Source organism: Temnothorax curvispinosus, unplaced genomic scaffold (assembly GCF_003070985.1).
Source record: "Temnothorax curvispinosus isolate PA1 unplaced genomic scaffold, ASM307098v1 QBEX01000892.1, whole genome shotgun sequence".
NCBI lineage: Eukaryota > Metazoa > Arthropoda > Insecta > Hymenoptera > Formicidae > Temnothorax > Temnothorax curvispinosus.
In genome coordinates, this window is record NW_020210672.1 from 127,702 (window position 1) to 145,457 (window position 17,756).

The following is a 17,756-nucleotide window of genomic DNA, read 5'->3' on the forward strand; positions in this document are numbered from 1 at the left end:
GGATGAATAGTCTTGCTAATTATGAATAGGGCAGTGTCCTCCCATTTTGATTACAAAGCAAAATGACGGCAGCAATTTTACGACTCTGCTTGGAACACACGAGTGAAATATAGAATTCATTGTCTATAAATGAAATGAAATTTAGTTGTACTGCTTGTAATGCTTTCTAACTTTCGAATATTCCTTAATATGTAATAAAATTAATAAAATTCCTTTCGATATTAAGCAAGATGTTTTTTTAAAACGCTGATACATTGCAAAAAGCAGTTTTTAGAAATATTTTTCATGTCTAATATAGTATATAATCCAGTGTATAATACACATAATCACATAATTCACGAATCGATAGTGTGTCTCGAAAATTCAAGTATTATTTAGAAATGCCTACTCTTCCTGGTTTTTTTATTTCCTTCGTTGTTATGTTATGTATATATGACATTTATATATTTATATACAACAATTATATATATAGAGATTATATGTGTATGGAATTATATAAAATTTTAAACAATTTAAAAGTAGTTATATAAAATTTTAAAACATTTCATCACATAATCATCTCAATTGACATAATATAGGATCGTTTCCTTTTCTTTTAATGCAGAAGTTCGTTTTCTCTTGTCGCGTCACACGCTCCTCCGAATTCTATTTTCCAGACTTGCTCGGGATTTTCCGCGAATCATACAGGAATTTATTCCGATATCCTATTGATAAAAATTGATCACTCGCTCCTAGCCGAACGGTGCCGTTTCTCTGTCGCAGTCAGGGAATGTCAGCTGCCTCCTGGGGTACCCTCAGCGGGGTACAAGCCAGACGCCATTGTTCGATCAACAATACTCAACCGAATCGCTCACAACATATCCTATTCACATCATCCACCCACTTTATACCGCCCTCGTGCGCCTTCTTCACCGGCGCGCGCGACCGGCGGAAAAGGGGAACCGGAACAGTACTAACGTCCATTTGGTCCGCGGAAGAAGCTGTCACCCTTCCCGAATCGGAACTCCTCCCTTAAGGGGAAAGTTTCGAGATCTCTCCAGTCAATGCAATCCATTAAGTTTTTTTCTCTAATTTGCGAGTTTATTCTTTGTTGAAGCTTGTACCTAATTCATTTTTTAATAAGAGACATAACAAAGAATTATCATGTTATATAATTTAATAACATCATGTTATTAAATTCTGATAAATTATAAATATTTTGCAAATTTGGAATAAACGCAATTGTTGGGGCAATTGTCGAATTAGAGTCTGATCATTCTGTCTGATTGTCCGGTCGTTTAGGTGGAGTTTGGGGCAAATTGACGCATTGTCCGTTTCCAACAGGGACGTCGGACAGTGGTCAGTCGATTGATAATGCCCGTATCTCGAATGTGGATCTTATTGTGCCAAAAAAATCCCTCGTTCTAGAGATATCAGCCTATATGGATCACGAGGAACACGTGGTAGCCTCGTTAATGTAGAGACGAAAGTCGTTTCTTATAAAGGAGTCGGCGGCACGCGCCACCAGGGCGGGGTGTCAGCTGGTGAAGAATGCCGATCGGTACCCATACGTCCTCCTCGATTCGGTGCAGCAGGTTTTTATCTCCGCGCAGTATCTTCCGTTGCCGAGGAACTCGCTACCGACATGACGAAATAAACGATGCGATCCGTTTAATCGGTCGATTCGTCGTTCGGCAAAAACTTGTCTTTTTTCGCAGAACAAATTTCTCATTTTTAAATAATCGTTATCTCGATTGAAAGAACGTGGAAGAAACAAACGGCATTAAAAGAAGATAAATTTTCGAACACCTCGAAGGGCCCCCGATTTAATCGGACTTAGAGAAAAGGTTCAACGCCCTTCATCGAGTTTTCGGAGAGCCTGTCGTCTCTCACCCTCCTTCGCTCTCTCCCAGCATCTCCGTTTCCCCTACACCATCATCGTCGTCTTAAGTGTCTCCTACACCCTATATTTATCCCCACCATGGTGCCCATGCTGCCACGCGCCACCATGCTCCGTTGTCTTCTCGCCAACATCACACATCTCTCTCTCAGCAGCCGCCGCCGCTCTCATCCCTCTCCCTGCCTTCTCTCCTTCGCTCGAGCGGAGGCCCGGCTCTCGAGGTCGAAATTCTCAACATCTGTCATACCTCCTACCACCGCGTACCCGCCGCCGTTAATACGTTCACTTGGTAACAGCAGCCACATCCCGACGACGACCCTCTCGCCCGCTTCCTGTAATCCCCGAAGTTCTCTCTTGGATGAAAGTCGAAACGAGGAGCTCTCCCGAGCTTATTTCTCGCCTGTACGGCTCAACTTCCCGAAGAGTTATTTAGTTACGCGTGAATTCCATTCGCGGAAGACGCGAACTGATGATGTCACGGACTAAGACGCTCACGGCGTAAGAAAGGATTTCTCCGCCGGAGTTGCCCAAAGTTCTCTCGAACTTATTGCTATTTCGAAGCGACAACTCAGTTACTGGGACCATTCGCGATACTACTCGCGGAACTCGTTGCAGACGACGAAATCTCAACGTCTTTCCATTGATTTACTTTGAAGCCGTTCAGGAAAGTTCATTTCCATCATCGAGACCAGCTGCACCATCGCGCTCTTGTTGCGAAGCGCAACGCATATATGAGTAAAAAGAAAATCTACGACGGTTCTCTTGCATCGCTCGCGACACGACGCGGGTATTTATTTCCCGGTTGCCGATTCGGGCATCTCCGCGTGATCAGGAGGCGATTCGAGGACGTCGGTCAAGCCGGACCCAGGCAACATCTGCCTGTTCGTCGGTGGCAGGTGGCGACCTATCCTCTTCTCTCCTCGCTCGATCCGCCTCTCGCAAACTCGCTCCCGCACTCACCACGTCCTCGTCGCACCCCCGTCGCGTGATCTCTCCTCTCCGTCGCTCTCGCCCGTCTCGTGTGTATTTCTTTTCGGTGAACGACGTGCGCCACGCGACAACGGCACGACAGGCGCGTGTCGGAATCGCCACCATGGCGGGGGGAAAATGGCGCACGCTTGCCTTAAGGGAGGCTGCGCCTCGTGCGGCTCGTAATTGCGAGCATGACACAAATTCTTATTGCTACCGTCAATTTCTGCGATCTCTTATCGCTAGCCTCTCGTTACGTAAAAAGAAAAAAGAAGGAAAAAGAAGAAAAAGAAGAGAAAGCAAAGCTGACTTCCAATACGGAGAATCTACGATCTAAATTAAGATTGCGACTCTCGTGGGGGATGCTATGCATATTTTGATACATCCCCTTGAATTCCCGAAAATCTCTAGTTTCTTGTCATATGTCACGAAGTTAACAACCGAAGAAAAGAGCCGTTATTGTCGCTCTGAAAGAAGAGGCAAGCGCTCTTCGTTGCTCAATTTACGGACGAAAGATATTTACATGTGCGTGTGCACAATGCGACAGGCTCGCCACAAACAGGTGGTTGGTAAAAAAAAAGAACATATCTCTTCGAGTCACTCGGAGCACGACTGCGGAGCACTTGGAGAAAGAGAGAAAAAGAGGGAAAGAACGCGCAATGTGCTCTCTTACAATCAGCCAGCTGGTAATTAATTTAACGTCGAACAATAATGTTCATACGATGAAATGAGGTATTTGTCTCCAGTAAGTTATTAGCGTCGTTTCTTTCGAATGTATGTTTTTTTAATGACGTCTACGTCATACAAGTCGGTCAGATAGAAAGCTACGGAAAATTATTTGTAACGTTTGACGCGCACGCATCGTCTAATACTTAAAGATCGCAACTATAAAAGATAACGGGGTCTATCGAGCAGTTGCATATATCCGCCGATGGAAGAAATTATGTCAGGAAATGGCTGCCAAGTGGCTGTCGCGGTGCAATTACGACACGCGGAGCGAGCAGAAGGGGGTGGCGGGGCATCGTCGAGTTTTTTAAGTCGTCTTAAATTTAGAACGACCACGTCGCGTTCTAAATTTAGCCCCGTTCATGTCGATTATTGCCCGCACGAGTGTCCCGGAAATTCATTCACCGATCTTCGCCGCTGAAGAGTTTCGCGGCTTTCTAAGAAATTCCAAGTGATTGAACTCAATTCTGCAGAACTTCAAACGTGCGGAAGGAATATAAAATATAAAATCTACTTGATGAAATACTGGCGCCATTCGCCAATATAAAACTCGCCGCAAAGGGTTTAGCCGAGAAGGGTGTTTCGAATAGGACGCACTGGACAGGACTGATGTGTCTCAGAACCTAACATACCGTAAATTTCCAAAAGGGAGGGTAGTCGCGTACTTTGAATGACGAAGGGGTTAATTCTGGTCATTAGCACTCGCTCGCTACGTGGACAATTGCTGCCGTTCCCACTGTTTGTTCCCGCGACCCTGATGAGTTACGACGTTTCGAATCTGTGCACGCATGTTTCACCCCTTCAGATGCTTGTAAAAAAAAAATCGCAAAAAAACGTGAACCCAGACTCACGTACGGATCGATATAGGGTTGAATCTTACAAGGTAATATATTTGAGAGACACGAGTTATATATACGGACTAAATTTTATATATTTGGTCATTTATTAATGGCATTCTTTCGAATACTAGCTTTGTTTCTAAAATATTTAATGCAAAGAGTGCAAAAAAAATTGATATCATTTTTTATGATATAAATATTATTAGTATTAAAAACATTAAATTAAATAAAAAAGCCATTAATAATATTGTTGCAGAATAGAACTCTTGCAGAGAATTTGAATATATTCTCAGGATTGCAATGCTAAAAAAAAAATTCATGTTTGCGCAAAAAAGAGCCTCCCTGCCTTCGGGTGAGCATTTGTTTCTTTTCCTCAGCCAAGCGGGAGCTTTCTCCCGCGACCCCATCGGGTTTGCACAAGGGTGCGGTTTCTGTAATTGCGAGGGTTTCAAGCATCACGCTATAACGACGGATGAAAGCCCTTTTGCCTCTCAGTTTTCTTCTCTCCCTCCGTTCCCTCGATCGACATCCCCGCCGTGTACATCGACCCTGACATTCACCTACACCCGCGAAAACGTGCGCGCGCCTTTAATTGCAGTGACAGCGAGAACGAATAAGCCCGCATAATTAATCGCAAGGCAGGCAAGATAAAAGCCGCTCGCGTTTCTGTTCGGCCGGCTCCTCCGCGCGGTATCGATCCGCGTCTCAATGCGAACGAGCACTCCAACTATATATAAATGACGAGAGTGACTGCTTCGTTACTTTTTTCATCTTACGGCGGAATCGGAGTATGAATTTTTTTGAATCAGATGTATTCGACGAGGCGTCCTGCGACGACGACAAGAATCTCGTTTGAAAGGCGTCGCGTTTCCACCTTAAAACGAAACGTTTCATTCAACTGGACGTCCCGAGAAGAATTCGGGAGCTAAATCGCGGACGGATATCCACGGCGGCAGTCGGCGTGGTTGAAAGCGAAAGAGAGAGAAGGAGGAGAGCGGCGCGGCGGCGGTGACGGCGGGCGGATAGTTCCCAAATTGTCATTCCCTCTTAAAATTAATCCACGAGGGTTGCAAATAGCTGGCATGGGCTTGACGTGCGGCCAATTGCCTGACGCGCGCGAATCCCGCGGATGCCGTCGCGGACGCACTTTCGCCAGTGCTAACGGTGGACAGGCGCTGCGAGGGGGATGACGGGGGCGAACGAAAGGGGACGAGAGCGCGGAAGAAAAGGCCTCTGGCTCTTTGGCGCTCTCGCGTCGACGACGGACGAAGACGGGGGACGGCGGATGGGAGAACAGAGCGAGTAGGTATCGCGCGCGGTTCGCGCCCCGTGGCACGACAGAAACCTTTTCCAATTGACGTCATAGACACGCTCTTTTGCCCTTTTTTTCACCCCGCCCCTCGCCCCGCCGTCAGGTTAAGAATAACAACGCGGCGAGATCGCTCGCGCGCTTATGTGTTGCAACGCACTGGGAATAGACGGTGGCCGACTACCGGCCACTGCCGCTGAATCGACTTTGTCGGCCGTGTGTTGCCACTCGGCCCGAGTATATCCCACAAGTCGTGAACATGTATTTTTAATGATGAGTTCGCCAATGAATTCGTAAACGGTTATTCCCAAGCGAAGGTAAGCGAATCGAGTAACGAACGATCCTCGGGTTAGGTACAGGAGCCCTATTTTCGAATCGTTTTCATGAAACTCGCATGCAAAATTCAATGCTTTTCAAATAGAAAGTCGCATACAAAGATCTCATTAGGACAGGTTCAAGAATTACGGTCCCAGGAGCGATGGAAAAAGAGGAAGACCGACTTGAGTTTCAAGAGTCACAAAATCGTATTCTTCTAATCTCGATTCTTATTTTAACAGAATCTTATTTAATTACAAAAAAAAACGAAAATGAGAAAGCTGATAATCTAGTATGAAACGATATAGTAATTTTTCGTTATTTGATATAGTAATTCTTTGAAATATTTGCTGACAAAAGATTGACTGATTTTAACCAAAATGTGATTGCTTAGCTTCACGAGTTGTTAAACATCTTTAAATACCGTTTAATGACGAAATCAAAATCAAAAAGCTGATAACAATGTAAATAATGATGGTACTCCTCAAAATTTTTGCTGAGAAAAGATCGACTGACTTTAATACATATGTAATTATTAGATTTATGAATTGTTAAACGTAAGGTCTATTCTTTATTGCTGCACTGCTGAACTAGTGCACACTGGTGCGGTAAGTTAAAGTGAAACAAAATATACTTGTCAGAATAATGAATTTTCTTCGCCAGTATATAGAATAACAATTAAAGTAATTTAAATCGACCATGACTGGCAATATATAACGTCTTTTCGATGTGAAAATTGAACTGAACCCTGGATGGGGTAATATTTTTCGCAATAAAAATTTAAAACTATTTAATTTAGAAATTACATCAACTGACCAAAACCCATGGTCGAAATTAATAATGTCTCGATGATTGATCCGAAAAAGTGCTGTGTGAATCCGACAAAGCAGGTTGGCTCACAGTTTTTCAATGTTCACATCGAAAAGACGTTATATATTGCCAGTCACGGTCGATTTAAATTACTTTAAAATATACTTGTCTCACTCTAACTTATTGCACTAGTTCAGCAGTGCAGCAATAAAAAACAAACTTATAAACAATAATGAGAATACTGCGAATACAGTCATTTTCTATGAGATTTATAATCTCGAGGTGTTACATATACCTGCGATTCTCCTACATGCCATCATTATTTGAAGAGAAAAAGCCCAGGATAAAAAAAAATGAAGAGACGGATGCAGTAACCGCAACTCGTGTGTGTATCTGGTGTCAGAAATAGCCGCCGTCTTTAGGTACGAACAGTGCACGCTCCATTACGCATTCATACATGGGCAAGACGCATATACGTGAGCCGCACATGTCGCCGAAATATGTATATATGTACCGTTCATTTATTTCCGCGTTCGAGGATTTCCTCTCCGTGCCAGTTCCCGTCATTGACTCTCGGCTAATCAATTCTAATTTGAAAAATTTTTTAGAACTTTTGTGTTTATTATTGAACTACAGAATAGATCGCGGAAACGCGGTAACGAACGTTCGAGGCATCGTTCCAGTTTATCAAGATTGCGGCAGACCAGCGGATAAAAATAGTAGACACAAAGGGATTTTTTTGTTCTTCCTTCCCGAACAACATCCGTAATGACCCATATTTCGCGATGTTCGAAACGTTGAGAGTTTATTGACAGATCATCGCAACGAAAATGGATCACCGATTTAATGCAGCGTGTGCAGCAACGAAACGTGAGGGGGATTCACTTTCGCGAAACCCAAAAATAAGGTTTGCTTACGCCTGTGTGCTATCAACGTCGCGTAACCGTCAGTTTTATGCCCCTCCACCTTGCTCTCTCGACGCTGCCGCGTCTGTACGATTTGACGATAACGATCGCGTACGCAAATAAATTTCCATATCAGCGCGTATTCTTATTCTTCGGACCGATCGCGCCATGAACGTTTTCTTGGCGAATTTTCTTATTTTCTTCGACGTGAAGAAAGACTCGTCGAGGGAAAAGGAAAACTTAACAAGCTTCTTTACTCTCACGGTCTTTTCTCCTTGGTAGAAGTTTAACTTCCGCGGGTAGTTTTCGAGTTTTTCTCCAACGTCGCACACGCTCTACCTGACCTGAGTCATCAATGCCGTACAATAGACCTGCTACCTCTCGGTCAGGTTGCCGAGCACAGTTGCGCAGTCGAGGCTTGCACAATACGATCTTTCTATCGAGATCTTTCTGCACAGTTCAAGCGCCAGCAACGCTTTTCCGAATTTTCTGCCACGCCACGTCGCACAAAAGGCGACCTAGAGTCTTTACAGCGAATCAACTGTGCGACGTTACCTAAACCAAGATCAGCTGCGCGACGCGGGCACGTGGGAGAATCTTCTGATTGAAATTTATTGGGTCTTTTCCTTCTTTCCAGCCAGTGCCGAAACGTGTGAATATTTGACACAATGCCGTTTTTAAACTATAAACGCGTGTTCGCGAGGCAATCTCGAAGCTCCGTCTCTTCTGATTTTGCAGTCACGTGCCTCGTGCAGACACCGCGACGTTGATGCATCTCCGAGGTAACGAAATTATCCCTCAAAGTGCAGCCGCGACGGATCTCGATCTCGAGGTTGCGACGCGACCGGAATTGGATTTCCAGAGTCATTAGACTCGCGCCGGAGCGCGTCGCGTCGCGTCGCGTCGCGTCGTCGTGTCCCGTGACGCACAGAGAGGCCTCCTTTCTCTCTCCCTTTTTCCTTTTCGTTTTTCCCCGTCGCCGTGTAATCCCTCTTTCTCTCTTTGGGTCTCCAAAATGGCCACACGCAGCCAGCGTAGCGTCTTCTTGGTATTATAAATACATATGAGAACTGGGTCGCTGCCCTGAACCCCGGCCACCACGCATCCCGTCTACGATCCTTCTTCCTCGTTAATTCCTCCCCCCCCCCCCGGAAGTGTCGTCTACGAATCCCGAACGCGCGAGCAATTTTCCGCGTTTTTCTTTCGAGAGAATTTAATGGCGATTCCGATATTTCATTAAGCTCTTAGAACCGTTTCGTCCGTTACAGGTACAAATACAATATTTAATTTCTCAACAATTTCATTTTCTAATAATGTAAAACGTATAATCTAATAATGTAATATTTTATTAATGTTTCCTAGTTTAATTCAGTCTCTTCCGTACTTAGAATTTCCGGTTTCCATTGCGTCCTAATCTAAAGTCGCGCGAGAGTTTAAGTCCCGGTCTACAATAGGTGTTTTAAGCCCTAAGCCTTAAGAAATTATTCAATCACAGTTGAATTTGAGGAGAATAATTGACTGTGATTGGTCAATTTCTTAGGGCTTAGGACTTAAAACACCTATTGTAGACTGGGACGACTAATGAACGCCATCCACTCGTCGTTCACGAAACGTAGGTTTCTGGTCGAGGTACTTAGCAAGATGAGAAAGAAGAAAAAGAAAAAAGGAGAGAAGGACGTCACGCGCGGCCGACCGCTCGCGTGACGTCGATTAGATAATTCGGTGGAAGGGAAACGGGAAACCCGCGCCGCGCCGGGTCTGTCGTGGATTTGTGCGGATGTGCAATCGCGGTTTTACTGGGCAGGTCTTCGGAGACCGGCCCCTGTGTCTGCCATATGACAATACCATCTGCGCGGCCCATGCCGGGCGACCAGACCAGGATACCGCCAGTGATCCTGCGGGATATAGGTGGCTACGCGCCACGACGGGGGTGCGGGAGCATCTTGCAAGCCTTGCGGAGCCCCCGGCCTTTTCAGAGACGGAATCGAAAGGTGCGCCCTGCCGCAGGCCAGAAAAGATGCAGCTGGCAAAATAATCGCGCAATCGCCGAAACGCGACTCCGTAACGCCGCGCGCCGGTCATCGCGCACCGAGCATTGCGCGCGTGACGTTGTCTCGTGACGGACCGGAGGTGAATTATTATTGCATCGGATATTGCTGTATGGCAATAAAATGCGCAAAACCCGAGTAAATTAAGTCATTACTTCCCGCAATGGCAGGAGATCTATTAATTAAGAAAAAAATGCACAATCGTTTGATTGTCTGTGACAAGCGTTCTCGTATGATTTTTACAATTTCCTAATAATAATGATCGTTAATCGTTTTACATCGATCCGGATTAATTATGTGCAAAAAGTAACGTGACTTTTCTTATTTCGTACTTGCGTATTTCGCAAATAAAATTTTAATGGCAATAATGTTAACTTTGTTATATCCTAGTTAATTATAATTCTAAAGAAAAAGAAAGTGAAAAAAGAGAGATAGATTGTGTTCATCTTATTACCAACGGAGCAAGCTGCATCTCGATGCAGATGTCGCTCCCAGACAGCGTCTGATAAAACTTATCAAGTAAAGGGTTGCGCACAATGAAAGGAATAGGGAACAGGGAATAGGGAACAGTTCAATATTAATATGTGAAATTCATTAACCTAATTTATTATTATTATTATATTTATTATTACTATATGTACCTAATTTATTAACACAGAATAGACAAACAGAGGAATAGCGCTAAGAACAATATGTTAATATTAAACTGTTCCCTATTCTCTGTTCCCTGTTCATTGTGCGCAGCCCCTAAGAGTTTGGATGCATTTAGATAATTTTTAATTAATTCGCTATCTATTTAAGGCCAACTGATAGAGAGACTTACGAAGAAATTTAGATTTTACACCATTTATTTTACAAATTTACTTATTATAAAGTAGCAATAATATTTATACGTATAAACTATTGAATTAAATTCATTTTTCATTCATAAACCGTAAAAATATTAAACTAACTTCAGCGCTTTTGAAACAAGCGCAGCATATTTATTTAACCTAAAAGGGGCGGATGGTGTTCAAACTTTTACTTGGGGAACTCTAGTTTCTGTATAGGTAAGATATTTTCTGTTGGTAACATAAAATAGGATGGAGTATATATATATACTTTTTAATCATTCACTTCGAACAAATACTGGCAAACCATCTTACATTAATAAAATAAATATCCAAGAAAATAGTTGAAGAATAATTAATAAAGAGTCATTTAAGACGGGATATGCTAGCACTTTACTAAGTGTTTGTTTATAGGTATTTCTCATTAAAATTTAACTTATTTTTTAGACACCATTAATTTACATCTTAATTTGATTTCCATTTCCATTGAAGAAATTCTTGAATTTTTTAAAAACGTTTTCCAAACGAATTTCTCATTTTGCAATAATTTAATAAATAAAAATATATGCGGTGTATCTCTTCGTACGCTTTCACAATCGCTAACGAGCAACTGATGATATCAATTAACAACGGTGACTTAAGGATTTAAATTCGCCACACGTGCAATCATGAAAAAAAAACAACACGTGCAACGAACGATCGTTCCTTATCAATAACAAACATTTAAGAAATGCAGTAATCTGATTCGCGATTCGCGCGAATTCATAGTTCAAGACTAACGTTATCAAGTTATCGCTATCATGTCACATTATCAAATCGAAATTTTATTCCAGTTCTCGAGAGAAAAACTGCCGAAAAAGACTCATCTCGCGCCTAGCAACGCGCTGGCGGATGAAAGGAGATCCAATGTTCCAATCAGTGGTTCCAATAGATCTGAACATAACCTCCTCGACATAAATTCCGCGCAACTAAAGAAACCAGGTACCCCGACGACGCCGAACGTCGGCTGCGGATCATCGGCGGTCGATCGTCGTCACGGTTGACACATGACACATGACACGCGCACGCGCTCGCGCGTGCACGGAGGAGGAGGCATTCGGGGCCGGCGAGCAGCACGCGATCGCCGGACGCGAGTGTGATTCGGGGGACTCACCGCTGTGCCCGGTGTTGCTCGACGATTGGCCCATCGTCGTCGTTGTCAGCCCGGCGGCAGCGACGGCGACGGCGACGGCGGCGGCGGCGGCGGCTGCGACGGCGGCAGACAATTGCGTCAGGTCGTAGGGCGGCGGTGCTCGGGGGCGGGCGCGGGTTCACGTGAAAAAGCGGTCGCATGGGCGCGCGTGAAACGGGCACATCTCTCGCGACGACGACGACGACGACGGCGCGACGGCAGTGGCGGCGGCGAATCGCTGTCAATCACGGTCACGATCAGTCACGATGCATGGTGCATCCGTTGGCATCCGCTACGCGGTGTCGCTACGCGGCGGCGTGGCGACGAGGCGACCGAGGCGGACGACCGACCGCACTCGCATCGCTGCGCCGCCGGCGGTCGCGCACGCCGCGCAAGGTGATTGGCCCGGCGACGGTGGCGCGCGTGCGCGCCGATTAGCGCGCCGTTTTGAACGCGGCGCGGCGCGGCGCGCGTGCGGCGTGCCGCAGGGCGCAGGGCCGAAATTGATTCCTCCTCGAGAGAGCGACGGTGATGCAGGTGCGCGCCGCGGCGGATGCTGGCCGCGTTTGTCCGCGGTGCCGCGGACATTCTTGCGCATCCTGACGCGAGGATGCTCGTGCCTTGTCCTTGGGATTTCATTATATAGCGATATTGTCGATTTTTTTATCGTGTATATTTCTATGTTTACAAAACCGCTAGATGAAAAAGTTTTAGTTTATACGCGCCGTATTGAACGTAAGATGTATAATTGACAATTTTGTAATACAGATAATTTTACGGCAATACCGGTATATTATGTACTGTTAATGCTGTTATTATATTATTGAATCACAATGGATATTGTATTTATGTATATTTTATTTTAAAAAAATTGGAAATATATAAAAATTTCAATTTATACCAATATTTGGCGTTTAATATCGGTTAATAATTTTCAGCCTTGTTATTGTATAAGAATAAATGTATACTATACAATTGTTAGTCAAATTATTTCAGTCTATCTTGAATTCACTTTTTTATAATATTCTTCCAATACTTTCAATCGAGTTAAACTTTTATGCACGCTACGACATTATTGGATTAAAAATTATTATGTATAAAGTAAATGATATTCTTGCACAATTCGAGTTTTTACAAGATTCGCATTAGAAGGTCAAGCATGCAATTAACATAATTACATTAACTCTAGTTAATCACGGATGCATTCTAATTCTAATTTTAATTCAAATTAGATTAAATTTTAATTGATTTGGAAATTATCTTGAATTATATATTTTATTCAGACAATTAAAAGACTATTTATCCAAATGTACACTTTTGACCCAAAAAAATATTTTTGACTTTGTTTTTTTCCAGTGCGCAATATCTGTATATGTATAATAGATACGTAATTTAGTTTTCTAAAGAATAGAGATTGAGTCTCTTCTTTAACAGAATAATCCTGTAATTATTCCAAAAAGCGTCTCTGTTCAGTCATGCTTAAATTAGCATCATTCTTACATATCATCATTTAATTTTAAGTTCAAGATCTTAAAAATTTCCTGCATTCTTCTCATATATTCTATTTTGCTATTGATCTCAGCCTTACCGAAAGAAATGGAAACATATGAAGTTACTTATGCGCTAGTTTCTCCTAGCATCTTAGGGACATCAGTTATAAAAGTTCATAGCACGTTGCAGACAAACTATGAAAGTATAACGGAATAAATGAGCGAGGAATCACACGAATCTATGCTCGTCGACATTACTTTTTTCACACTATCATCGTAAATCCTAAACTGCACCCACTATTCGCGTGTCGCACGTACGTGTCCCGGAGCGCAGTGGGACCATGCGAGGAGTGTTCAGGATGGCGTATAAAGACCAGGGTCGTGCCCGAGCTCGCCCTCGCCACGATCGCTGAACGATGACGGATAAGGACCTATTGATCCTCGCCGTCGGTGACGACGGCCGAGTGCTCGACTAGTCCATCGATCACCCTTAAATCTCCGGCGAGATCGAGGTCTATAAGACCGCGAGCCCGCGGATCGCCTTGGCAACCGACCGTCATAACACTGTATACTATACGTTAAGTTTAATGGTATTAATAGCGTCGACGGAGTTGTGAACGGGAGAGCCGTCCGGCCAGTCGCTCGGTGTTCCGTGGATCTACCCATTCTACCCTGCGACGAGGATCACGACGATGTTAAACGATCGGCCGGGAACGATTGGAGAACGTTCGCGACTGATGAGATGGTCGCCGGCGGGATCGCCCGGGATGTAGAAGCCCGAACGTCGACGAAAGTGTGCGATTCCACCGGGAAACGAAACGGGCTCTGGGTCGCCGAAGCATGAACGTAGGGAATCCCCGAATCGTTTGCCTCGCCCTCACCGTCCTCGCCTTCTTCCAAAGAGGTAGACGATCAGGCGCCGAGATGGTCACTGATCTTTCTCAAATATCGAGATCAGAGTGGGCTCTATTTGCGAATCTCGCGCGCGAGCAAGATCGATCCGATACCGGATTGCACACATCGCTTTTGAGGACAAGTCGTTAACGCAACTATGTGTATAGTTCGTGCGGTTTTACGTAAAAATAGCTCTCGCTTTGGTGCCGTTCACAAGCCTTGACATAAAAAAATTCTCTGTCGACATAAAAATCCTTAGCACTTATTTTTTCTATCGTTGGTAAATGAAATTTTGTATTTAGAACTAAACGAGTAAGCGAGATGTCCCAAACGCAAGAGATGTACGTCGGGCCGCCAAGTTTTATTTGTTGCATCGTCTCACACAATTATAGAGTATAACTTGTATATTGTATATGTCCCGCCAGGATGGGCCATCGATTGTTTCAAGTGCGTCTCGATCGACGGCGACAACAAACCCTGCGATGATCCATTTCATAACAATGGGAGCCTCGCTCTCTTGGAGTCGCCCTGCTTAGGGGGTCGGAAAGGCCGGGATGGCCTCTTTCCAGCGACCGCTTGTCTCAAGATTGCCGGCATATATGGTAGACTGAATTACGATGTATTATTTTTATTCATTTTTTTTTTCACATATCTCCGTTATGTCAAAATCGAGAGAATCCAGCGTTGACAAGTAATTAAACTATATTTTACTTAATTAACTCGATGGTTTAGATGAATCCGGTGCGAGTCTGATGGTGAGGGGCTGCGCTTTGGACAGCGGAACCCTAACAACGGACTCCGAGATTATCAGAATGTCCCACTGCGGTGGTTTCTACTTCGACGACAAGTAAGACAAATTGTAATACCGAAAGGAGTCGCAGAAAGAGAGACCGGGAATGAAAATTTATTATTCAGTGAAACAGGGCGCGCGCGCGCGCGCAAGATATAATATACAATCAATTAATATATGACAAAATCTGGATGAAATTTGGAATGTTGCAATTATGTCTCAATATTTGCAACAATACTTGTAGAAATATTTTGATCTTTTATAAAATATTGATAAATAAATATTTGAACAATTTATTACTAAATAATATTATTTCTAAAGAGTAGTAGCAAAACAGTAACATCAGACGAGTCATCTTATTGTTAGTGCAATTATTATGAAATTCCTCTCAACTGAATGAATTTTCCTATCGGAGAAAAATTGCCATTTAAAGTCCGAGCTGGATCTTGGTAAAAAAATAATAATACTTTTTTATAAAATTTATTATGAAACATTCACGAACATCTCGCAGGTACGTGCGCGGGTGTGTGCAGTCCTGCAGCGATGCGGATGCGTGCAACGCGTCGTCGAGGAATCTCACGCCGCTGATCGCCCTCGTGTTGCCGATTCTCGCGGGACTCGCGTGATCTATTTGGCGTTCCGCAACGCGCGAGGAGGCCGATCGAACGTCATTTTGAAAAATGGGACAATTTGGAAGAGACGGATGGCGGCATTGAACAGATCAAGTACAACGGCGAGCGTATAGTGGATATTAACAATCTTTGTTATTAAAGCTTATGATGTTTCAAGCAAACCCACATAGTCTGCAATATACTGCCAGATTACTTAATATATAATTTAAGCTCTAGTCTCATTATCGTCAAGCAACAATCCACGCGCCATTTACTTTTATTAATTTATCACTGGCTATCACTGTGCGATACGTTGATTATATAATTACAGCTTGTTATCAATAAAGCATATGTTGAAATTGTTAAACAGACCCTCTCTTCTTTATCCTTTTCCTTCACCTCGTAAGAATTATGCGGGCAATTTCAGACAGCGCAATAAGCTCCACTTTTTGTTTCGCTCAAATTTTAATGAACCTACTTCTCTCTTCTGTTATTTCGGACGATCGACTGTTTCAGTTTTTGATTAGTGAAATTTTTATTGCAAGGTATAAATTTTAACAGCAATGACCGACCATGAAAAGTCGAATGTCCAGCGTCTCCGATCAATTCGTAAATCTCTTGTGGCGATTCGCCTGTTGGCTCTGGGAGACCATCGAGCTCGTCCTAATCGTCATATTCGACTGCTTAGCGAGGCTAATTGAGCTAATACTCGTGATGATGAAATTAATATTTCAGGTGACGACCCGCTCGTACCAGTAATTACTTTTTCAATATATTGCGAATAAGGGGCCTGTAAACGTTAATGACATCATTACCGTGCCTTGCGTAAATATATAATGTACCATAGAAAAGTTCGTAACGATATCGTTAGCGTGTATAGAATAGGCTCTATCGATTCGAAACGAAGATAAAAGAATTTTTTTGTAACTAAAATCAGAGACACGTTTTCGTTTCGAGAGAAGCAAAAGGATCTTAATTAAAATTAAAAGTGCGTTTTCTGATTCGTTTCAAGTAATGAAAAATGTGTGCAATAAAAAGAATGGTATATATTTTTATATATAAGTAATGGATATATATTGTTCTCTCATCCTCCTTGGAAAACGGAGGAAAATTTCACGGACACAAACGCGAGCGAGTACTACAAGAAGTGACTGAATTTTTAGGTAATCTGCTTCATCAGGGATTTATGCATCGACGCGATGCAGACATTCGCTAATGTTTTCCGAGGGATCGTTAACGTCATTAGCAGTATCAGTTGCGACGACATCGAGGACTTCGCCTCCGCCTGCATTGTCGTTGTTTTGTGCACCGGGGCCATCAAGATGGTCATGGATCTTCTCAAGAGGGTATATACAGAGTATATCTCGCGATAATCGTTACTATCAACAATAGACGACAATTCGCACCCGGATAATCCGAAGGATTATTAAGAGTTGCTCGCGAATTAATAAACAACCGCGCTTATCAGCCTTGAACTCTAACAATAAGTACATAAAAAAATTGTTAGATTTGTATCTGAAATATTCAAATTTTAGAGTCCAAGTTTTAGAGAATAATCCCATACTCCATTTTATCATTCATTCGGGACCAAAACGGGACTCCTTGCACTTAAAAAAGAAAATAAATAAAAAAGAGATCTTTTTCAAGTTATATCTTGTTTATTAACAATTTAAAAAATTTTTTAATATGAAATATTGCGGATATGTCCCGTTCTGGCCAATATTATTTCCCATTGTCATTATTGAGCGACCGCCTGCAAATGTGGTACCCTGCTTTTTAGAACTGTCGAACAAGGCGAAGCATAGGTATTTTAAACCGTTCGTGCGCGTGTCACGCAAGAAATATCCCTGCCGTGTGACGTGGAAGGCTGCGGTGCAAAAACCAGGTAAACTACTTCGTAGACTACTCTTGCGACTGATATATCGATCGCGATTTAAAGATCCGCGCGTGGTAGCATGATCTGCATTATCTGGTTTTTGATCCGACAAAACGTCGCGTTAAACGTTTCTTTAACGCAGACGTTTAAACGGCTCCGTTAATTGTTTATGTTACGCGTAAAAGTGCAAAACTCACCCAACGGCGAAACTATTTCATCGTGACAGTCGTCGATTTGCATAGGAAGTAGTATCATCGTGTATGAAAAGTAGCGCTCCCACCGCGATTTCTCACT

General features: G+C 43.3%; 3 protein-coding genes across 3 annotated transcripts in view; 2 read left to right on the plus strand and 1 right to left on the minus strand.

Annotated features, from left to right (window-relative positions):
• Positions 1–11,854, minus strand: part of LOC112458923 (protein neuralized) — a 52,519-nt gene extending 40,665 nt beyond the window's left edge. The window contains exon 1 of the mRNA XM_025022783.1: positions 11,784–11,854. Within this exon, the coding sequence (XP_024878551.1) occupies positions 11,784–11,817 (34 nt within the window). The 5' untranslated portion in view covers positions 11,818–11,854. The remainder of the gene's footprint in view (positions 1–11,783) is intronic.
• A 2,035-nt stretch (positions 11,855–13,889) lies between these two features.
• On the plus strand, positions 13,890–15,957 carry LOC112459007. The gene is made up of 4 exons (XM_025022875.1): positions 13,890–14,195; positions 14,611–14,787; positions 14,918–15,032; positions 15,487–15,957. The coding sequence occupies exons 1-4, from the start codon at positions 14,132–14,134 to the stop codon at positions 15,599–15,601; spliced, it is 471 nt and encodes a 156-aa protein (XP_024878643.1). The 5' UTR covers positions 13,890–14,131; the 3' UTR covers positions 15,602–15,957.
• A 33-nt stretch (positions 15,958–15,990) lies between these two features.
• On the plus strand, positions 15,991–17,142 carry LOC112459028. The gene is made up of 3 exons (XM_025022915.1): positions 15,991–16,321; positions 16,750–16,932; positions 17,122–17,142. The coding sequence occupies exons 1-3, from the start codon at positions 16,160–16,162 to the stop codon at positions 17,140–17,142; spliced, it is 366 nt and encodes a 121-aa protein (XP_024878683.1). The 5' UTR covers positions 15,991–16,159.
• The last annotated feature ends 614 nt before the right edge of the window (positions 17,143–17,756 follow it).